The 24,990-nt window shown below is 29.5% G+C and overlaps 1 protein-coding gene across 1 annotated transcript in view; it reads left to right on the top strand.

The window, feature by feature from the left end:
• Window positions 1-22,065, top strand: part of LOC107454180 (zinc finger protein 541) — a 35,107-nt gene extending 13,042 nt beyond the window's left edge. The window contains exons 5-18 of the mRNA XM_016071274.4: window positions 4,089-5,253; window positions 7,306-7,349; window positions 7,942-8,047; window positions 8,709-9,791; window positions 10,874-11,114; window positions 11,651-11,720; window positions 12,223-12,272; window positions 13,047-13,133; window positions 14,364-14,467; window positions 14,930-15,005; window positions 16,493-16,581; window positions 17,547-17,762; window positions 19,032-19,204; window positions 21,765-22,065. Coding sequence (XP_015926760.1) covers window positions 4,089-5,253; window positions 7,306-7,349; window positions 7,942-8,047; window positions 8,709-9,791; window positions 10,874-11,114; window positions 11,651-11,720; window positions 12,223-12,272; window positions 13,047-13,133; window positions 14,364-14,467; window positions 14,930-15,005; window positions 16,493-16,581; window positions 17,547-17,762; window positions 19,032-19,204; window positions 21,765-21,852 — 3,592 coding nt within the window. The 3' untranslated portion in view covers window positions 21,853-22,065. The remainder of the gene's footprint in view (window positions 1-4,088; window positions 5,254-7,305; window positions 7,350-7,941; window positions 8,048-8,708; window positions 9,792-10,873; window positions 11,115-11,650; window positions 11,721-12,222; window positions 12,273-13,046; window positions 13,134-14,363; window positions 14,468-14,929; window positions 15,006-16,492; window positions 16,582-17,546; window positions 17,763-19,031; window positions 19,205-21,764) is intronic.
• Window positions 22,066-24,990: the final 2,925 nt, after the last annotated feature.

Genomic DNA, 24,990 nt, shown 5'->3' with positions numbered 1-24,990 from the left:
GAATAGATCTCACAATCACAAAGTATATGTCGTGAAGTCTCCTCTTCAAGATGACAATCTCGACAAAGAGGATTAGATTCAATACCCAATATGTATAGGTGTCTTCTGAGAACGCACTGTCCTGTGAGAAATGATCTTCCTCAAACAGTTCCTGTTTAGCTTAATGAGCTCTTTTTGATATAGACTAGGACAGTCACAATTCAGCATTTTAACTTGTCTCTGACCATCCGAGTGGCGCCATTGCTCATGGGCAATTTTGCCATAGAGCTTGAATATAGATGTCCTGAATGATGTGAGAGAAATTCCCAAAGCTGGTTCAGGGTCCCAGAAAGAAAATCGCACCAGAGCCAGCCCATGCTGCTTCATCAGCCAGCTCATTTCCAAGAATGCCCATATGTCCAGGTACCCAATGTAGGTATACCTTGTTATGAGTAAAGACGTCACAGAGGACCAATAAGCACTCCCACACTAGTGTAGAGGTAAATTTGCATATTGATGGTGACAGGAGAGCAGCCTGACTGTCGGAACAGATGTGGATAGGCATATTTTGATATTCCCTGTCTAGGTATAGAACACAAGATAATGGCATAGACCTCAGCCTGAAAAACAGTGGCATAACTACCTAAGAGAAAGTGAAGTTGGGTATTATTATTGGAGCAATAAATTCCTGCCCCTGATTTAAGACCAAGCCTTGAACCATCAGTGTACCATATTAGGCATTTGCCTTTAAGCCACCGAGGAGAATTAAGCCATTCATCTCTAGTAGGAAAATGGATCTTGAAGGGCTTGTGAAAAGTGTATCTTAGTGACATATAATCACTAGACATAATAAAAGAGGGAATATCCAACATTTACGAAACAAGATGACCCCATGACAAGTGTTTGGAATATTCCTTCCATAAGAAAAGGTACATAAGACGCTTAATACCAGTTTGAGCTTCAATTTTAATAGCGTAGATTCAACGGAAGAAGCCCAGATAAGCTCTCCAGAGCAGCTGAGGGGGTCTTGAGACAGTCTGTCAAGGCTGCGCAGACCATTTATTGTAGTCTGTTAGTCTGTCTGACCTGACGGAGCTCATCCTAGTCCTAGACCACCAACTGCACCATGTGTGTTAATAGGACTAATAATCATTGAGTACACCCAGTAAACTATCTTGGGGGATAATCCCCAGGTTTTACCATAGCATTTCTGCAAGACCAGAAAATCTTCTTGCTCTGCGGATACAATATTCTAAATGATAACCCCAGTTAAGTTTGAAGTCATAATAAACACAGAGAAACTTGACTTTCTCATTAAGTTCCAACCTATAGTCTAGGTAATACACCATCACCTATATTAAGATGCCTTTTTTCTGGTGATGGCCACAAGTCTTATCTTGGAAGGATTAACAGATAAGTCAGAGCACCATCTAGCTACTTCTAGAAGTGCACCATTCATGATTTCAGAGACTGTTTTGCCATGCTTGCCTCTGACAACAATAACACCATCATCAGCATACCCAACACAGGGAATACGAAGAGTGGTTAACCGAACTAACAAATAGTCCATAATGATACACCATACCTGGAGGACAGCAAATTAGCTATCTACCTGGTGATGACCAAATTGATACCTCTGGTTTTAAGAGCTTTGATGATAGTCTCAGCAGATACTTTGTCAAAAGCACCTTCGATATCAATAAATACCGCCAAAGCAATCTTTTTATCTGAGAGGGTTTTCTCAAGCATGTAAGAGAGCTCATTTATAGCAGAGTCTGTTGACTTGCCAGGTTGAGAAGCATGCTGTGAGGACGACAGTGGCTTATCTATGAGTACAGAGTCTCTAAAATATCTGAATAAAAAAGCTTTGAATGACTTTCAACAGACAGGAGGTGAGGCTAATTGGTTGCCTCAAAGTAATTTTCCTTACCTGGTTTTGGGATGAAAATTACCCTCATATTCCTGCAAGAATGAGATATATACCCAAAGGCTATACAGACTCGAAAGATCCTACATAGAATATGTGCAAATATGTTAACCCCTTAATAAGCATTATAGGCATAATGTCTTCCATATAGGATTATTATAAAGATATTCTTTTTCTACAGAATGAGATCCAGGGAAGTGAGTTTTAAGTAATTCTCCACAAGCCTCCTCCTCTGACTCACTATATTTTCTGTTTGTAAGACAGATAGCATTTAGGTTGCAATTATAATCTTTCGTAAGGGTTTTTGCAACCTTTACGGTGGCAGAGATCGTGTTAATACAGTCACAGAAAGTCTGCCAAGAGAAACATTTAGCAGCCTAATAGCCTTATTATAGGTAGTTAGAGCGTTTTTGAGAACTGCCATTCCCCCGATTTCTTTGCTCTGTTAAAAAGCTTCCTACATCTCTTATGTAATTTACTAAGCTCAGAAGCCCACCAAGGAACTCGTCTTGGGGAGCTAGTGGACGTAACATTACAAGAAATATGATGTGAATAGAGTATGACGTTGCACTTGATCAACAGTCCACTCCACATCATTAACATTATCATACTTACCAGAAAGGTTTCCCATTTTTCTCCCCAGTGCTGTCCGTGTTTTGGGGTTCCTCCTTGTGACCTTCAGTCCAGTGAGGCCTTTAATGGAAAATGTAATTAGTTGGTGATCTGAAGCAGTAACTGCATGAGATACCTGCCAATCAGTAATGTAATCTGCAGAAAATAAATTACATAAAGTAAGGTCAATCACTTCCCTTCTGTTACTCGTAACAAAGGTGGGTTCATTGCCTTTATTGAGAACAAATAAGTTATAGAATGAAATATGTTCTATTAATGCATCCCTCCTCTGATTTCAATTACTACTGTCCCACACAGTGAGCATTTGCATCGCAGCTGAAGATGAGTCTGCAGCTAGAACTACAGTGGCCAATCATTGCTTTGGCAACATCAGCTGGTGGGACTTTCTCCTCATAAGGGAGATAGGCAGAAACAATGACAGTCAGAAACTGTTTCTTTGTCATAGAATTTTATTTTAACAGCAACTAAATCCCTATGGAGAAAGTTGACAAGATTAAGGGCATTTAGATTAGAGTTAGCCAATCTGCGGGCTCAGGGAGGGTCACAACGGATATCATAAAAAGTATTAAAACCCTTGATGTTGAGGACCATATTTGGGCTACTGAATGTTTAAATACAGTGCTTTTTGATCTCATGTTCGCTACTTTTACAGCTCCTGACTCACAACACTGAGTATAATTAGAGTAAGAGTAACAAATATAATAAAAAGCAAAGAACCAAATTTTTAAATTAGTTATATGTTTTCCACTGGTTTTTGATTTGAAGTTGAAAAGGGTAAAGTGCCTGCCAACTTTGCAAAAAATCAAAATAGGTTAATAAAAAAAATTCTTTTGTTTAATTTCTCTTTTAATTGTTTAGTAATGTTGATTTCATTTGTTTTACATTATTTAGTGATATGTAAACATACCTTGAAAGTGGGTCCAGATTAATGAAATTTTTGAGTTACTTGTTTCTTGAAACAATCAGTTAATTTGAATCCTTTCAATTTGAATCAATCACAATCATTAAATTATAAACAAATGCCTTAAAAAAATAATCTCAAACTTTAACACTTCCTTCTTTCTTAAGAAATATAACTGGATTATCCTTCTACAGATTAAACAACTATTTAAAGAAAAGTTTTAAAACATTTCTATATTAATTTACATAAATACTAATATTATGTCCTCTAATTAAAATAATCCCAAAAAAAATTCGGCGTTCTTAAGAGATTATATAAATAACAATAGAAATAGCAGTGAAATGAAACTTTAAAATTTAATAAATCTAAAATGAATTTAAAATTTTAATAAAAAGTAAAGTTTTGCAGCTTTTTTTCTGGATTAAATCATGCAACTCGAAAAAGAAAAAATTGTAGGATATTTCCTTGTTTTTCTTAACAAAATAAAATGACCCAAATGAAATATTGTCAGGTTCTAATGCAATTTGAATCTCATAAAACTAAAATTGTTTTTTACTATCTTGTACTTTTTATTGTAAATATAAAATGTAAATTATTTGCTTTATTAATGTTTTCTCTTACTGAAAGCCATTAAATTTTTTTTTGTAGGAATGGTCACATGCTTACTCACCGAAACAAAAAACCTTTTGAGTGTGATGCTGAAGGTTGTGGAAAGAGCTATTGTGATGCGAGATCTCTAAGAAGACATAAAGAAAACCATCATTCCAACACATCATCCAGTCTGTCAACATCCATAAGCAATCAGGTGTCTGTGATACCTGGTCTAGCCCATTTGGGTTTTAATGTGCAATCATCTTTCCCAGCTAGTGTAATTACAAGTAGTTCAAGTCCTGCTTTTTCAGAAGCTTCTTTGGTTAACAGAATACAATATGCACCACCACCTCCATCGGCGACTACATCTCTCGTCACACGTGTTACTTCTACTAATTCTGAAAGTACTTCTCGAACAGCGGCTAGCTCTATTGTTAGTTCTGTCTTACCTACAGCTACTTCCCACTTACAGTTTTTAACATTCCAACAGCAGTCAAAGAACCAACAGGGTACATCACCAAAGAATATTACCAAATCAGAAAGTAATTCTGTTTCTTCGTGGCAACCACAGACAATCAACACGGGTGCTTTGCTTCTAACCCAAAATTTCGGAGCTTCTCAATCACTAAATCAAACACAATCAGCGTTGATATCAAGAAGCTTTGAAGCATCTAATGGAGAACAAGGAAATTCATCAGGGTCAGAGCTTTCTCAATCACAGTTGCTCTCAATAAAACAAGAGCCTAAAAAAGTCGATGGGTCTCAAGATTCAAGAGAACAGATTTCTCTTGAAGAAGCTGTGTTGTCTGAGGCTTGCTTTGAAGTTGTAAATTCTTCAACTGGAGCTAAGCAGATTGTTGCCCTCACACCACAAGGGTCCATGAACTTGCAGTTTGAATCAGCTCCTGGTACTGTTGTTCGTATACAAGATGGAGATTCTCTGTATTCACGTTCATCTATGCAAATCGTAAAAATTGAACCTTCTGATCAAAGTAACACAAACTCTGTTCCAACAACACCCACAGTGAAAGAAACCACTAATGGATCTCAAATTGAGAGCCCATTGCTCCAGCAACTTCTTAATCTTAAGCAGCATAGTGATGTTAACTCAACAAGCATTTCCAATACCCGATCGGAGCATACTTACTTAACCTCATTGCAAGAACAACAAAAGCAAGTAAATTCCAATCAACAGTCAGTTCTAATGACTTCATGGTCTCAGGTAATTCTAATCTAGTAATTTTTATTATTATAAATACTTGCATTAAGTTCTTTTCATTTGCTGAATGGAATGAAGATATTTACATTAATTATGCTAGGATTCATTGTAAAGTATTTTAGTAACTTCAATATTCCTGCAAGCAAAATTGCCATTGATTTCTTGCTTTAAAGTGTATTTAAGATTTTATAAGAACGATTATAAAAATTTTATGTTATTGATTACTGATATTCTAAGTTTTTAAATGGATGATTATTCTATCATAACTATTTCTGAAAATCTCACTAATAAGCTAGTAATGCAGGTGGTAAGTAAACATGCCTTTTTTCATTTGAAGGCATATGTTTACTTAGTATCGTATTAAAACCATTTCTTTAATAGGCTTCTATTAGCATTTAAAAATATTCCTGGACATTTAATAAATACAAGTAGTAAGTGTCTAAGCAATTAAAAAAATAATAAATAATGAAAAGATTTTTAAAAAATTGCAATACAGGCTTTTCTCTTCAAGAGAACTATTTCCATTCATTTTCATCTTTTTGTAAAATTTATTTTAAATCATGCTTCAGATATTTATTATAGCAGCAACTATTCAGCTGTTTTTTATTATTTGTTTACTTATGGGACATTGTAATCTCAATGGAAAATTTGCAAATCTAATCACTGAAATCAATACTACAAGTTGTTATAAAGCAAGTTATATAATGATGCTTCTTCTTAAAAAAATATTTTTAAGTTGTAGAATTTGGACATCTGGTTTCTTAAAATTAATAATTGTTCTTATTTTTTTAAGTACATATCCTGTACTACGAAAGAAAAGGTTAAAAGGCTTTTAATAAAATAGTGTTAATCTATTCTAATTTTAATAAAATATAGTAATGAGAAATAAGTTGAGAATTTTTATTTTAACTAATTAGGCTAGAATAATCAAAATCAATCTAAAAATTCAATAGGTTCAATTTATACTTTTCAGTTAGTCATGTTTAAATGCATTACATAGTATGTATATTCCAAAAATGTCCTAATTTGTTTGAAAAATGCTGTCTTAATGTTTTCTTTGGCCCTGATTTTATTGTTATTACAGCCAATAGATCAAGGGATGATTTAGAGAGTTGAAATATTTTGTCAAAAAGCTTTTATTTCAAGTCTGTTATTGTTACATAGCCTAATGTAAAACATTTTATGAATTCTTGTGTGATTAGAGTGTTGTTGTTATTATTATAAATTCTATTTATTTAACAGAAATCTGGAACAGTTAAAAAGGAACTTAAAAAATAGCTGGAAACAGCTATGGTCAAATAACTAAATTGGAAAGAAGATATTTGATTCACATTAGAAATCCCAAGCCTAGAAAATACTTCTAATGAAGTCCTAGATTTGAATTATAGATATCCTGTGTGATTCATAGTTATCATCAGTAGAAGAATCATTGAATTGTTTCGATGAATCCGAAATCTGGCTGCTTGAAAACGACAAACATTTTCTATCATAAATAATACTGCGATATCAAAAATATTTTAATCATATTTCATTATTATTTATGATAGAGAAATTAAATGCATTTGAATGTTTTTTTGAAACTTTATTATATACATAGTCTAAACTAAACTCAGTGGCGGGACAGCCCATAGAGAGCTAAGGCCTAGTGTCCCCATCTCAGTTTTCTTGACCTTTGGGATCTGAGGTGCAAGAGCAGATCTTCCGGTTGAGGGGTCAGCCCAACTCGGAATCGCCAGTATTTAGCTCATTTTATCAGCCCACTGAAGGGATCATTTCCCAATGCACCCTTAATACCAATGGTGTCAGATAATTAGGATTATTCTGTGCTAGTTACTTAATTTCTACTATTCCTATCAAAGAATTGTTTTCATGTATTGCTTAGTTAAGAATAAAGAACTAAAAAATAATTATAAATTATAATGTAAAATTCTAAAAAAATAAATTAAAAAAACTCCTTTCAAATTATGAAAAATTATTTTAGCAATGAGTCCAGTTATAAACATATTTTACATCAGTAGTATATTAATGTGTATTTATTTACTCTTTTGTTTTTAGGTACCATTTGCGGGTACTAATGCAAACTCATCTTCAAGATTCAGGTAGGTTTTAATATTTAACTTCTTTATTTTACTTTAAAAAGTTTTTTTTTTCAATAAAATTAATTTTTTATTAATTTCAAACTCAAACCTATATGCATGTTCCTGGAGGTATTCAAGAATAATATTTATAATTTTGATATAGGAAACGAAAGTAAAATATGTGCCCTAATTAGTTGTACATCAAATTTCATGGATGCGAAATGATAAAGCAAAAATTAAAATCTCTTAGTAAAAGCAGACTTGTTATATTAAAAAAGAATTTTTTTGTTAATTTAGTTGTTTATCAGAATTTTTTTATCATACTCTGAGCAGCAGTTATGACTCTTTCCAAACTTATAGCTGAAAGTTTTCATGCATCAAAAAATTTCCCCCATGTTATTCAATGGAATAGTAGTGCGTAGCAAAGAAATTTTTGTACAATTTTACCCAGAGGCAATACTCATTTGTAATCTTGTGGCAATTTCTCTCTGACACCATATAAGAAAAAGCAGCTTTCAAGACACTCCAGTTTAATTGATGAAAAAATTAATAAAACTATAAATTGTTGATGTAAACTGCAAATGTTTCATTTTTATTTCCTTTTAAATTTTAGTGCTCAGGATCCCAAACCAGTTGAGTGTAGTCTGTGCCAAAGAAAATTTAAAAACATTCCTGCTTTGAATGGACACATGAGACTCCATGGTGGATACTTTAAAAAGGTTTGTCTAAATTTATTATAGTACTTTTCAGGTTTGTAATTATTAGTTGTTGTTTTTTTTTATAATTTAATATCTGAAGTATAAATTGTAACAGCCTTTCACAGATTTTCAGTGTGTAAAGAAAAAAAATTTCAGATTAACCTCTGTAATTAAAAATATAAGTGTATAAATTTTTTCATAAGTAGCTTTTTTATGAAAAAAATTAATTAAACATAGTTATTGTCTTCAAACATTTAAATACGTGTTTATTAATTAGTTTTAAATTATTTTTCTGATTTAAATATTTATTTCTTTTAATGATCTTCGTATCATTTAATAATTCTTCAAGCATAATACTGAAAGTAATGTAGTCAAGTATAAATGACTATAATATTTTAAACTGGATGTATGAACTAAAAAATAGATAATTAGATATATCTTTAGTCCTGAGAAGAATGTTTCTCCACATAAACATCTGAAACTTTTACAACAGCAATGCCTGTTGTATGATATAGATATATGAAGATAAAGTAATGTAATTAAGATTCATTAAATTGTGAATTCTGTGCAATTCTAGCTGCTGACTTTTCCTAATGATACACTTAATTTTATTTTAAAAAATTTTACTATGTTTAACAATTAATTTATAAAATTATTCCATTATTTTTAATTTCTTTTGTAGGAAAATGAAGCCAAAAAGAATGAAAAGAAAGTTACTAATCAAACCCATCATCCACCATTACAAACAGCAAGCACAAATGTTAGGGCACTTATTGAGGAAAAAATTAATCAAAAAAGAAACTTTTTGCCTCAGAACTCAATGCAAAATCAAACAATAACTACCAGTCAAGCTCAGACATTTGATTTTCAAATAGCACAATTAACTAATCAGCAAGAAAATACAAATGTCATTACCCAGGCTCCTCCTATTCTTGGTTCAAATTCTCAAGAGACTACTGATTTTAATAATTTTCCTGATTCTAGTCAAGCATCTGATCTCAATTCTTTAACAGATAATTTTAATTTGCAAACAAGTGATATATTTAAAAAACTAAACCTAAAAGAACAATTTCGAGTACCTCATCCCCCCATCGAAAAGCACCGACGACATTCAGACTCGGATCATTTTATACTTCCTAAACGCCCTTGTACAACATTTACAACTAGTGCTCTAGCTGATTTGTTGCGCAATAGGGTTGTTGCTAAACGCACATGTAGGACTGGATCTGATCCTGGTGAATCACTTAATATGGACACATCGTTTTCAGATTTTGCTGATTCTCTTTCAACAATGTCTGTGAATGAATTGTCCAAATTCCAATCCCTTGAAACCTCATCTTTGACTAGTGCCATTGACGATGCTGCTAATGAGTTGCATCATCACAATCTTACTGCCATAACGCCAGAAGGTACTGCCTTGCCAGTCTTGTCTGCTGAAGATATACCAGAAGCTCAGCCAATGATTATGAATATGAGAGATATATCTGAATTAGATACTCAATGTCTGGAGCGCAATGTGTTTTTTGATGGATCAAGCAATGATTTAGGAGTTGGACAAACTTTTCCAGATATCTCAGTTAGTGAGCTTGAAATGATGCAATTTGCTTCTATAGTTACATCTTCAGCCGCTCTTCCTACAGAAATCAAACCTGTTAATGGGGATAAGATAAAAACTGGTGATGATAGCAACGATGATGATGTCTTTTTAAGTCCTACCAGTCTTCCTACAAGTCCTATGAAACTCAAAAAGAAGCGTAGACCTGAGGTAATCTTTACTTACTTTCATCCAATTTCATTCTTTTTGTTTTAGTTTTGATCGGGCATATTATTCCAATTACATAAATCAAATTTTTTTGGCTATGATTCAATTTTTTCCCTCTATAAACTCTCCCTTGCAGCAGTATTGCAGTTCAAAAATTGATTTTTTCTTTTGTTTTCTGTTAAAATTATTTTAAACTGCTCTTGATTGTACAGTATTAAAACTATTCATTGCTTAAAAGTAACTCTTCCTAGATTTAAATTTTATGCAGTAGTCGGAGAAACTGCATTATTTTTGTAATTTACTACATCTACTTCGTTACAAATGTAGTTAACTACAGCTACTTTTTCTTAAATGTAGTGACTGCAAACCACTTTCAAAATGTAATAACTACTTCACAACTTTAAGAAGGTGAACTTAAGTTACACCTATGTTCAAAATGGTTTTGAAAGAAATTGGAATATATTAAATGTAAAGAAATAATTAAGAAAGATTTATTCATGTTTAAATGAGCCAGATTGTTATTCCAAAGAAATTTTTTTTTTTTAATTGTTCGTTTAACCTTCAACTTTTTATGCCTTTTTCAAAAGCAAATATTTAATTTAAGAAATGCAAAATTTTCAAATACTTGCAATTTTTTAATTGTTTAATGTTTTTTTATTTCTTCTAAGAAATAAAGTACATTGAAATAGGTTCTCTTCCTTTTAAAAAACACCAATGTTCCCATTCGTTTCCCCCCATGATGATGTTGCCATATATGTCAGTGATTCCACTTTAATTTCCTATTAATATTTTTCCAGTAGTGCTTAGTTCACTTTTTTTTTTAAGAAAATTTTTACACCGAGATTGTCTTTTAGTTGGCCTTTAATTATTTTTCAGAAGTTTCAAATTTTATAATTATGTAATCAAATATATAGCCTAATTGCTAATATTAAAGATGCAAATATTCAATGTTTATAAAGCTTTTTAAAACATTTTTGGCAAATAACATTTTTGAGGGAAGGACATAGTTTTCCTTTTCATATTCACATTTTGTAATGAAATGGATGATTTATACTTTGTGACAATTAATATTCATCTGTTTTTAGCCATTATATATTCCTCCTTATGTGAACACTTGTGGTTATACTAGTAGACTTCGCTCACCCCGCTTGTGGGATCCCTCTAATCCAGACCACAAGAAACTCAGTCCTCCTCCATATACTCCTCCACCAATGCTTAGTCCAGTACGAAGTGGCTCTGGTTTATTTTGGCACATTCTCAGTGGATCTGGTAGTTTGACTCCCAAATCTGCTCCAATAACTCCAAGCTTCGGATTAAGCCATAAAAGTAATTAGTTTATGTATACATAAATTCTTATTGTTTTTATTTTTGTCATTATTTTAAAGCAAAGGATGATTATTTTTTATTTAAACAATTCTAATTTATTTTTATTTTGTGGTACTGTTTTCTTTTCTTTATTTCCTGAGCTGTATTATATCTGACAATTTTTAAATTATGAAAGTTTTATTGTTCTTTATCACTCTACTTAAATTAGTATTGGTCTAAGAATTAAAATAGTCTAAAGTCTAAAAAATAAGTATAAAATTATATCCATCTAGTATTATATCCTAAGAATTTAATGCTGAGTAATAAATTGCTACTGCAAAATAAGAAGGTTACTATAAATTAGAGTAATGTTGAACCCAAACTAAATTTAGTTTACAATTTTTTCCATAAATGCTATCATTATATATATGTGTGTATATTTGTAGGATGTAGCATTGTTTACAATATTTGTAATTAATATTCAGCTTTAAGTCATTTGTTCTTCTCTTCCACTTGAAAATATAATTCATTATACATTTTTTTTTTTTTTCTCATAGTGAGTGTGGGAGAATGTACACCAGAAGTTGAAGAAGATATAACCGAAGCACCTGAATCTGATATACTTCCGTAAGTTATTTCCTCTTGTATATTTCTATTTAAATTGCACTGTAAGCTCTTGATTTCCCTCAGAAATATGTGATTCATGACAAATAATCCTCAAAGCTGCCAAAAAAAATTTTTTATTTACTTTAAAAATAAACTTTTGTTAGCTATTTTTATTAACAAAAAAATTCTATTTCTTTTTTACATGTGATTAAATGCATAAACTGTTGAATACATAATAAAAATTAAAGCAATTCAATAACAAGAGAAAATATACAGACAAAATAGTCATAAGGGCATAGCTTTCATTCATCCTATAGTGACAAACAGGTGAAATGAAAAAACTTTCTATAAAATTGTGTATCTCACAATACTTTTATCCCAAGTATTTCCATCTTTAAATATAATGCTGCCCATAAAATCTATCTCAAATTTTTTTTTCTCTTTTACGTTTTGTATCTAACTATGATGCATATTAATGTAAAATGGCATTTTTGTAATAAATTGTATCTTCTTTTTTTCACAGGCATGTAAATATTGGCTCTAATTATCAAGCAAAAATACCACCTTTTAATCGTAAGTATGAATAACATACATTTGTTTCTTTTTTACACCCACTTTAAAATAATTAGAACTTTCTAGATATTATGTATGCATAGTTATTCACAGAAAAAACTTATTTCTTTGTTCTTAATTTTAGAATTTTATAAGATTTTAAAATATAATATGCTTGACTTGTAAATAATTTTTAAATGATCCAATTTGTACATATTATTTCTTAATGTAGGAAAGTTTATTGAAGGAAAAAGTACTTGAGCTACATTAAATATGATTTTAGGTTATTGTTTGCCTTGGTAGAATATTGTTATTGTTTTTTATTTAATTCTAGGATCCATACACAATGTGAAAAGAAAAGTAGGCAAACTCTACAAATTTTATTGTTGTTGATTTTTATTCACTCATACTTAAAATTTTCAAACATTAATTTTAAATAAAACTGTTCAACTAATGATTCATGAGAATATCTCATTTAACTTTTTTTTTATAGCCCCTTAGCGTTGTATAATAAAAACTGCAATTACAACAATGCATATTAATTTAGACAAATTTCTTCACCTTATGCAGCATAGTTTAACTTACATATATAACAAACTGTTGAAAACATTTTTTTTAATAATTACTTACTTTTTTAGAATACTGAAGATATTTCATCTTTGAAAATGTTGATAAAAACAGTTTGAGCCTTATTCAAAAGCTGTAATTTCATCTTTAAGATCTCATTAAGCCATTTTAAAGCATTGATATTTATGAACCTTTTTTTTTTTATTTCATAAAATAAATTTCTTATAGCGAATTTCAAGGATGCACTGCTTGTAAAACATAAAGCTGATAAAGTTTGGGATCCTTCTACTATGGATTCTCTTTCTGAAGAAGAAGGTAATTTTATTTGGATAAGTAATTCTCTGCAAATAGGCTAAAATGATATAAATAGAGGATATTTCAGTTTTCTCTGTGGAAAAATAAATAAGTTATTTATTCAATATATAGTTTGAAGATATCTTTATTACATTATCTCATAAGTTTAAAATATTATTTGAAATAAATATTTTGGAAATTTATGAAATTTCATTCTCTCACTTACAAATACAAAAAACATTATTTTTCGTTTAAATACCTTTACTGTTACGGGGCGATATATCCGGTGGTTTTTTTGCTACTTAAGTTTTTTTTTTTTTATAACCGTCATTGAACAATTTTGGGTTTACGACTACTAATGTTAAACTCCGTAGCCTTGTAATTTTGAACCAATCCAGAAGACAAGGAAACTCCTGGATCAGTACCCTCAGAGGTATGATTTGTTATGGGAAATCTTGATAATAGCTGGCAAATTTGTGTACTATTCCGCCTCACCCAACCTTAATGCTTATGTAAAGTATCCACATTAGTTAATGAAACATGGGTAACTTATTAATAATGCAAATGAAGATTAATTTAAGACTCAAAAAGTTCTCCTTTAAAATAATCTTTTCCCTATGCTTGATCTCTTATCTTCTGCGTTTGGTCCAAATTTACAAGGTCGATCTTTGATTGGTAAAAATCTATTATGAATCAGCCATTTAATACTATGAATAAAATAAAATTATTATTCTCATAAGATCATCTATGCTGTTGCAGAAAATAAATTTTTAATCATTTCACTTTAATGTGAAGTGGAAAAACGGGAAAAGCTCAGTGAATTAGTTTTAAAATCTCAGTTGAAATGCTGCTGATTTTGAACCCATTAACCTTAAAAAAGTGCAATGATTTTTCTTTTCTTTTTTTTCTTTTGGTCAATAACAATGTATTTTGATATTCTTCTAATCAGCCTGTTGCAGTAGATATCTGATATGAGTTCCTGCTCGAAAAACACAGGAAAAAGTTAACAAATTGCTTTTTGTTTGTTTTTTTAAATTCTTAAAATAGGATACCAAAATCTGTCTGGTCATACAAAAAATTATATAGTCATGTAAATGTATATCAGTGTAAAAGTGTATTTTATTTTCCCTGATCACTTGTTGTATGGTTATGTTGAGAGGTCATGATTTCATTCTTATTTGTAGCAATTGTAAACCATAAAGTCATTGAAATATATTAAATATATGTTATTGTTTTGTTTTTTTTATTTAGTCGAGATGTATTTAGAACTATCCTGCTCTGCAGTTGTTCCTGGTGGTGGAAGAAATAAGGAGTATGCATTGCATTTGCTTCAGATGTGTAAAGGAAAAATTAAAGTAAGTAACATGATTAGCAAAATTAGTAATAATTAATAATCCATTGTATCAGGTTTCTAACATGTTGGTTGCAACCAATGCACAGATCAGGCTGTCTTTCAAAGTGTACTAAAGCTTCTTGAAAAGGAAAAGAAATTTTCATTTATTTATTTTCTATATGTGTTAATATTATTTATTTTCTCTATACATTATTTGTAAATATGTTAAAGTAGTGATTTGTAAATTTAGTTAAATAGATCCTACTTTTTCTCATCTATTTGCTTGTATTTTGGGTTTTCCATTATGAAAAACAAACTTTTTATTTGCTAAACATAATTATATATACTAAAATAATGTTAACTTCCTTGTAATTCAAAACCAATTTTAGTAAAAACTTATCAAGTATGTTAGTATTCAGTGTTGATAGCAGTCTGCAACATTTTGTTTCTTATAATATATATATATATTTTTTTTTAATTTCAGGATGCAATTCTAAGCTTAATGGATACTGGCCCAAAACTGTCACCGAAGCATCCACTTTTAACCTTTCAGTATTCAGGTAAAATTATTTTCCCAGACTTACCTTTACAGATTATATTTTATAATTGAGACAGTCAAATATTGTTTTCTTACCTAATATTCAATATAAATGTTGAATGGCAAAACTTATTTAGAGTATGAATTCTACATCTTAAGGATTTACAAAACTGCTTGAACTTTTTTCGAGTAAAAACAGCTGTTAACTAGTGTTAATTTGTTGGGGTTTTTTTTTTTAAAAAAAATTATTATTAATTTTAAGAAAAAGAAAGATACTGACTCAGTCAGTTGCTTGCCCTGAAATCTCCATATGAAATTGCTAATTTCTCGACTATTGCACTGTGAAAGGTAATATTGAAGCAATTGAAATGCATTTATTTAAATTTTAAAATTTTCATCTAAAACACATTAGCATTTTTTTTCCTTGAAATTATGTTGCACATTTGAATTATCAATTTGTTAATGTGGTATCTTGAATGGAAACAATGGTTTTTGTATCAATTTTTCATTCAGGCTAGTTTTAGTTCTATGAAATATCATGAAGCTGAATAATTTTATTTTTTTTAAGTTTTAGGAATATTAAAAATAACACAATGTAAAAAAATGGTAACTGTGCAGTATTTCTCTCTTTTTAGGATGTATAGCAGAACTAGACTTTTAATCTGGAAAGCTTTCGTTTTAGCTTAAGTTTTTAAATTAGAATGATTTTTTTTTTCAATTATATGTATGTAATATAGTAGCAAATGGCTACAAATGTATGAAAAAAATGTTTAATTTTATTTTCTTTTTAATTCAAAATTTCCAAGAAAAATTTGCCTTTTTTTTTTCAAAAAAAAATATGCATTAAAATGCAACGAATGTGCATACTTCGATAAATAATAACATTTTAAACTTGCCATTTAAATTTGAAACTACTCGAAGATTTGTTTGTGAGTATTACTGATTTGAAAAATTTAGCTTTGAGAAAAACTCTTGAAATTTTTTCGGTGCATGCAAGGGACTGTGACAGGCTACTTGAAAACAGCAGTAAAATATTTTTCCTCTTTTTAGTCCTTTGACATTATAATTTTAATGTAGTGAAGCACCTTTTAAGCGAAAAAAATTCTAGTATCCTAGCTGATATTAGTAGCTAACAATTTCTAACTTATAGCATATCAATACCTCTTAAGTTTAACTGAATGTTAATTTTGCATAATGAAAATAGCATATTGAGAGGATCAACCTCACTCATCCAGTTGAGTTTTAAACAACTGTTCATTTCAGGTGATAAAAGATACATTGTGATAGTATTAAAACTTGTCAAATATTCAACAACTTTTCAATGCTCTTAGACACAATTTCTGGTTTTAAACAAATATAAGCTAACAGCAATGTATTTCTAAAATATAAAATTTAAAATAGTTATATTCTATGTTATATCTTAAAAACAATATCTGTTGTATTATTTTTAAAAACAATATCTGATGTATTATTTTTTTTTCTTGATTTGAAATATAAATGTTTTTCTAGAAAATGATCAATGGAGCCCAGAAGAAATTGAAGCTTATCATCAAGGACTACTTAGATGTGACAAAGATTTCTTCAGTATTGCCAAAGATGTAAGTAATGAGGAACTTTTATCAACATTTCAACTGCCATCAATGTCAAACATTTTTAATTTATTTCTCTTCAGAAGTTTATCGAAATAATGTAATAAGCAGGGCTCAAGGCTGTCCTTTCCAATCCAGAGTACCTTAGTTTCCTTTAAAAAAAAAGTGTCCTTAATTATTTTTTAAAAAAATCCTTAAATGAAATCCATAATTTAAGAATTTTCCACATTTTTGTTGAAGTTAGGAGGAAGAAAGAATAAATATTATTACATTTCTAAAGAAGGTTTAAAGAAATTTGAAATTTCATTATATGCTATGCGATAAAGTTCATAACAAAATTAATGCCGAAGTCTTTATAGCTTTTCAAGTTTGGAATTAATTTATTTCCATTGTTGGTGACAATAACCTGTGATTTGATTGCATGAAAACATTCCATGTTGGAGAAATATATTTAAAAAAACCTTTTTCCCCCCTACAATCTAATCACTATCATACCATAATGTTTTAAACAGAATTCTCATATTTTGCTAATACTTAATGATTTTCCGTCTTTAGACTCTCCCGTCTTTTTAATTTTTTTTTTTTTTTTTAAGTCTATTAAGTACAAGTACTATTAAATCTATCAACAATTGTGTATCTCCTAATTCATGTCCGTATTTTACAAATTACTCCCATTAGAAAATCTCAGTGTTCTATAATTGTCTTTAAATTTAGAGGAAATTTAGTCCTTAATTTTTAATTTACTTTGGACTACCAACCCTAATTAAGTTCACATTGATTAAATACCGGTGTATAATACAATTTCAGTAAATAATAATCTAACAGTACATATTATGTCTCAATATTTTGATGAAGGTACAAAAAAAGAACCATACTAAATAAAATTTTATTTCGAAATTATTTTAAATTTTTCTTATGACAATTCTTCACTTTCTTTATTTAAATAAATTTAGCAGTTTAATTTTTTTTTCCAGATTCCAACAAAATCTGTTAAGCAGTGTATTCAGTTTTATTATTTGTGGAAAAAAGTTTGTCCTGATGAATATAAGAGAATCAGGCTTATTCGAAGAAGAAAGGAACAAGAAAGTCTTTATTATAATTTAAGGTCCAAAGAAGATATGCAGGAGAATGAGGAAAAAAATAAAAGAAATCCATCTCCTCCTACTGTTAATGGTCGAAAAAATGCAGAGGTAATTTTTACTTAGTTTTTATGAAATTTAACTTTAAGTGCAACATTACATAAAAAATGCATGTCAGAATTGAATAAAAGCATAGATAGCACTTGTTATTTATTTATAAAATTGTTTTTTACTCAAATGCTTCATTTGGTATTACTAATGAGTACACTAAACAGGGCTCAAAATGAATAGTAATCTATTGATCGAAGGCGGCTAAAATTTGACTCAAACCACAATGAAAAGTCATTGTCACCAAACCAATTACCATCAAACAAGTGTAAAGGGGTGGTATACAGAGCTGATTGTGCTCCGGAAGTTTTACGGAGATCGAAGGTCCAGAAGTTTCAAAAAATCATTGCTCACAGAAGTTTCCGGAAATCAAATTTTCAAAGATGGAACATAAAAACACAGTTTATTTTATTTGTTTGTAAGGGAGAGCCAGAGAGATACTTTATAAGCTTATATTCATGAATTATATTCATTTTTTATCAGTTAATAGTTGTTATAATCATAAACTCAAAAAAGAAAGACATATTTGTAAATTTTAATTGCTTCTCCAGGTCATCATAGGTATGTGTAAATGGTATAGGTATGTGTAAAATTTTAAATATATTTTAAGTAAACTAAGTAATATTGAGAAAAAGGAAAGAAAAAAACTTGTTTAAATTTTTTTCTAATTTACAATGTAAACTGTTTTTTTTTTCCAAGGAATTTTCCAGAATTTTGACTTGGGCTCACAATTACCCCTAGGTATACTTATTTGAATTTTTTGTTTAGTGTGTTGGTCTGTGCTTCTGTCACAAAATAGCATATTTATAATTTTGAATAATACACATTCTCTGTAATTTTGCCTCTAAATTCATTTTAATAATTCTACTTTTTTTTTGTTTCCTAGTGTTAATTATTTTTTATTCCTGTTAATTTGTCTGTTCATGATAATTTGTTAATGCTCTACTTGTGTGAAATACATAACATTTTACCCATACAGAGAAATATGATAAAATTTTGTTACATAAAGCTTTATTTTCAATACATTGTGATTTTTAAATTTATTATGTTTCATAAATTATAAAGTTTTTTTTTATCTAATAGAACAATACAATAGCATGTGAATGGACTTGTGAAAATGATTATGAACGAAATCAATCTTTTAGTTCCCGGTCTTTTGAATCAATAACTAAATTTTCTTAATTTCTACCTTTGCTGAAAAATTGTACCTTCCATTATGAGTTCCCTTTCCTCAACAGAAGTGTTTTAAAAATTTTATAAAAATTATTTCAGGAATCATCGGAAAAACATATTACTGTTAATGGAACAGCTTCTGAAGTTAAGACATGTTTTACCACAACAGCATCGTCTTATTCTACTTCTACTTACAATGGAACTGGAATTACCTCGACCTATGAATTCACTCCAGAACCTTTAGAAAAATTTCCATGTAAAATCTGTGGCAAGTAAGTGCTTTTTCACATGATTATATTGCTTCTGTTAGCTTCTGGTATGAATTAACTCCAGGTAACTAAAATTTAAATCAGTGTTAACTTATCATTCAAATTATGAACTAAAAACTCAGTGGCACGACAGCGCGTAGAGGGCCAAGGCCTACTGTGCCCATCTCAATTTTCTTGACCTTGGGGTGCAGAAGCAGATGGTCAGGTAGTCAGCCGAACGCGGAACCCCCAGTATTTAGTTCCCAAGCCAGCTTGGTACTCATTTATCGACCCAGTGAAGGGATAAAAGGCTAAGTCAACCTTGCCCGACCCGAGGATCGAACCCAGGACCTGTGGCACAGGAGTGTGAAGCGCTACCACTCAGCCACCGGGCGTCATAACCTACAAATCATAAACTACAAAGTAAAAAAGTTATTTTTGTATTTGTTTTAAATAAATATTGTAATTTACCCAGACTTTTACTTAAAAAAAAAAATTTTCTAGTATCTTTTATTTTTTTTTACTTTCTTACTTTTAGTTCCCAAGACTGACCCTATATCTTTTTTTTTTTATTTCCAATGCCCACCCGTGTTAACATTTCGTCGATTCAGATTCGATCGATTTGTCGATTCAGACAGGGCAGATTTGTTGGCCACTCTTTTAGGGCCAACATTGCTCCCACAGTAAGGACAGATAGTACAGAGAATGAAACAACATCCATGCCTTGCTCAGGATTCGAGTTCGGAATCTTCCTGATTCAAGGCCTGACCCCTACACAGTCCAGTCCAGTGACCCTATATCAACAAACATCCATATGGTCACAAATTCATATGATTTTTTTTAAGCAATTAAGTGCAAAATAACGCATAACATAGGATTACAGTTAACTCTAAAATAGAACATAAAAATTTTTAAATTAACCAAACAAAAATCAAATTAAAAATTAACTCATAAAATTATAATTGCTTGATTTTTTATTATTTAAAGCAAAAGTACTGTAGTATTAATAATTCACGCCTTTTTTATAATAAATTAAATTCTCAAAATTTTAATACATTTATGATTTTTTCTTATTGAACAAAAATTTAGGAAAAAGAACTTTGTAGCGTCTTGACTGTTCTTATATGTATATTTTACACTAAGTAGTTAGTGCTGGAATATTTCTATTCCCTACAAATTTTGGTAAAACTTGCATGCTTGAACATGTGGGATGTTGAGCGAAAGTGCAAAGTCTCTTTAATATTGGTATTGGTTACAAAGAGGAATTTTAAAATAATTATTGTTAGTTCTAATTATGACATTTCAAATTACCCATATTTTTATTAAAAACTCTATTTCATTATTTTAAAGCTATCTACAAGTTAAAAAGACTTTAATCATCATATGTTCAATAAAAAAATTTAAAAAGCTATCCTATTTTCTGGTGTGTTTGTCAACTATTTCAACCTGTAAATTACAATCGGAGACAGCAAGTCGACCATTACACCAGTAATAAAATCAATCATTTACTGGTTGTGAAACATTGATACTTTATAAAAAAGCAGGGAGAATCTCAATCAAACCTAATTTCCTTGTAGTGAATACTGTTAGTGTTATAGTGAATGCAAACACTTAAAATCTGAAACCACCGCATATATTAAGGGTACCAGTAAGTCTCTATTTTCCTAGATGTTGCCTAATAGTCCCTTTTATTACTGAGAGGCATAGGTTCCACTCTCCTGTCTTTAAAATGAAAATCTATCTTGAAAAAATGGGCTGATAGAATTTCATCTTTCAATTAATTATGAATGTCAATTTCAAAAGAAAAAAATCTTTCTATAAATTTGTTTTTCTAAGAGTTTAGTAAAAAATTATTTTCCTTGAATATTTGTTTAAAAAGCTAAAAAATATTTCTCATTAGAACAGGAATTATATGAGATTGCTCTGAAAATAACAAAAGGATGATAATGTCATATCTTGATAAAAGAGCAAGATTGAATTAACTATTGTATCTAACAAGGATGCAATAGTAATAGGACCAAAACTAAGATGTGCCACCTTGCCTGCATTATTCGGGAAACCAGATTTCTGGTTGTATCTCTGGAATCCAACCAAAAATCTCCTAAATGTCTATCAATATAATGGACACATGTAATCTACCTCCCCCCGATTTGATTTTTTTTTTCATTACACGCTGCATTACACGCTTTTCCCCCATTGTGCATTAAATTCGAGCGGCTGCCACAACCTCTTTTCTAATCATTCAGATTGTTGGAAAGATGATGACGTTAGTGTAATGTTCTATTTATAGTTCTGTACCATAATACCTAAACTTTGCAATCATTCACTAATTAAGTTTTTCATGTGGTGGGCTTACTAGATTCAATGATAAAGCATCTTAACTTTGATATTTTTGCCTCTCTTTTAATCATTTGATTTTATAAAGGAAAGATTTAATTGCGATTTTTAAAAACGCTTTTTGTACCTGAGGAACCTTCTACAAGTATTTAAGGCTTCTTTTTTATTTTTTGTATTTTATTATTTTTTGTACAACCCTTAAGTAAAAATAAGTGTTCAAAACATAAATATTTTTTTTTCTCTTTAGAATATTTAATAAAGTGAAGAGTCGCAGTGCGCACATGAAGAGCCATAGACAACCGGATAGTGACAAGAAGAACAAGTATGATAGTTGAATGGAACTTTTTTTAAGATACATATATATATATATATATATAAATATATTTATCAATTTGTATTCCACATTGTTGGGAAAAAAATCATGAATGTCCTAGAGTCATTCGATATTGAATATTTGCTCATTTTGTATTGTTGCCAAGATTTTAAAATACTGCAGGTTTGGGGCTGTGCTCAGATCAAAAATAAAAACTTGCCTTCTTTTGCCTCAATACCTTTGTTCATCTATAAGGTGTATTTTGTTACAGAAAAAGAGTTTTAGTATGTATTCAATCTTTATAATAATTAAACAATTCATTATCTCATCTTAAAAATATTCTTAGTAAGTGGCAATATTATATTTATTTGCTAAGATAATATTATAAATAACGTTATATATTTTAATAAGTATACAAATCATATGCTTGTATACTGAAACCGTCCTAAGAGTTTTGGTGCCAAATTTATTTTAAGTTATTTGCCATTTCAATACTTCTGCAATGAAGCCAATTTGTTTGTTATCGCAATTAGATTTTAATATTTAGTTTTGATGGTTTTTCAAAATCAAAAAACTTTTCTTGTGGCTCAGTGAAATAATAATTACTAATTTTCATGGAGAGGGAATTGAAAACTTTGGAAAAAATATTTTTTATTGGTCAATTTAGCCACAAATTTATTTAAATAATCTATTTCAGAGAATAATTCTATATTATAATACTATATTCGATAATTAATATACTATACTATATTCTATAATTAAAATTATACTGTATGAGTTACAATGTTTGGCTTTAGTTTAAAAATCTATGGATGATTAAAAAATTTTATTATATCAGGGATGATACAGCTGTGACAATTGCAACAAAATGTACCAAAACATATTTTTTGCACTAAGCTGTGAAAATGTTTGCTGAAATCGAAACTAACTTTGAAAACAAAACTAGCTTATCTCTGGAAAATCTGCAGTGTCCATTGTGTGGAGTTTGTGGTGCGTGGTTTAAAATCTTTTTTTTTTCCCATTGTTATCTGTTTATTTTAGTTATTGGCAGGGATGATTGTGTTCTGTTTCAAAAAGCCTGCAATATCCGCAGATTTAAGTTTTTTGTCCTATAGATTTTTAAGGAAAAAACTCATCCTCATTATTTTATCTGCAACGGAGCGATTTTTGTGTTGGTTATGATCCACTTAGGAGATTTTCGTTTGTTGCACTTAAGAGCTTCACTAAGAGAATTTCTTGGCCATGATCTTCATGTGTAACGTTTCACCAAATTTTAAAATAGTTTATTGCATTAAATTTATTATCCTTAATGCTTAACTACTTGTTATTTTAATGTTTTATTATTAATATGGAAGTTTTATATTTTACAGTCTTGTGTATCTCTTTGAATTTAAAAATTTTAAGAACCATCATTTTGATTTCCGCCTAATGCTTGCATGATTAACGATTCATTGCTTGACTTTTTTTTTCTGATTTGCAAATTACACATCTCAATTTAATCTCAACTTGTGAATCCCATTTCCAATTTCTGAATCCCTACATCAACCATGTTTCCTATGCAATAACACTTATCACACAGTTATAAAATCAAATCAGGCATTTTTAAAATCAAACACAGCAAATCCTTTTACAAGATTTAAAAATAAAGCACGATTCGTGTTCATACAATTTAAACTTTACATATCACAGATCATGTACACGCAATTTTAAAATCAAACATCATGTTTATAATTCATGCAATTTATTTTAAAAAGTTGACTATACTAATTCATGTATAAAAGATGAGTTATGTGTGTTATTTGTAAAAATTTGGGACAATATTATTAAATATCAGTTTAAGTGACATTCTTTTAATAAAAAATTTTGTACATAAACATATACTTTCCTGACGTTATTTATTTTAGTAGTCCGATCTAAACTTTGATTCTAAACTTATTTATTTTGAATTTTTAAATGAATATGAACTAAAATGTTTGAACTTTTTTCTATCTTCTATATGCATGTGTAAAATTAATGAATCTGTTATTTAATATCAGGCAGTTTTATTTATCTACCCAATGTAAATACAATTGGGTAAATTTTACCTGTAACAAGAAATTTTTAGAGGTAAAATACCAGACAAAACCTTACTTTTGCTGAGACACTTTCCGTTTTCGCTGTATCATCCCTCTTACAAATTTGTATTTATTCATTTTAGTTATAGAATTAGTTGAAATTTTTTTCAGAAAAATTTTAATATTTTTTTAAAAAAATTATTTTCACAAATTTCAAAAATTTCTTTAAAACAAATAAAAAATTCACTGAAGTATTTAAAAGGAGTCACTGAGAATAGCATTCGTTAATTTTTATAAATATATCTAGTTGCGTTAAAAATTTAAAAGTTTATGTTGCCACGACTTTTTCTTAAAATTTGCAAACAATTTTAAGTAATGGTAAAATAATTTTTATAATTGTAAAAAATATAATGCTGAGTCTATGATGGCTTTGACAATCCATATTTCTTTATTATAGATATTTATAGAATGATTGATTATTCTCTATCTTTAGATAAAACAAGTGTGCAATTCAATCCTAACTTTCCTATATTTTTTATTTTATTATCATTTTTCTAAATTATCATATAAAATTTTGACTGACTTATATAATATTATGAATATTGATTGTAGTTATCAGTTAAAAATTATATACTACTACTTTGTATTAGTTTTTAATTATTGACTTATTTTTTAAAGGGTTTACTAATTATTCAAAACTGCTGTTTTCAACCATTATTAAAACAAATGTTAGATCTTAATTCCACATAAATGAAGATAATATAACTCATTTTACAACAAAAAGAAATCGGGTTTGACTTAATATCCTAAAATAGTGTGAAATTTGTGATTCAAAATCTATATGTTATGTAATATATAAGTGTTACTGTGTGTATGGACGTATATAAATATTTGTTTTATGTTGTTTTTAATTTGATCCCGGTGATTCGACATTTTCAGTAAATGAAAAAATATACTGTTCGATTTCAACTAATGTAAGTAAGTGGAAATATGTTCTTTTTTTTTTCTTGTGTGTGATATTTTTATTCCAAAGAATGTTAATGCTGTAATAGGTAAAATATCACCTCTTCAATTTGTGATGCAAAATATTAGATAAATATAAACAA

This window comes from Parasteatoda tepidariorum, chromosome 1 (genome assembly GCF_043381705.1).
Source record: "Parasteatoda tepidariorum isolate YZ-2023 chromosome 1, CAS_Ptep_4.0, whole genome shotgun sequence".
Lineage (NCBI taxonomy): Eukaryota > Metazoa > Arthropoda > Arachnida > Araneae > Theridiidae > Parasteatoda > Parasteatoda tepidariorum.
This window is presented reverse-complemented; position numbering and strand designations above follow the sequence as displayed.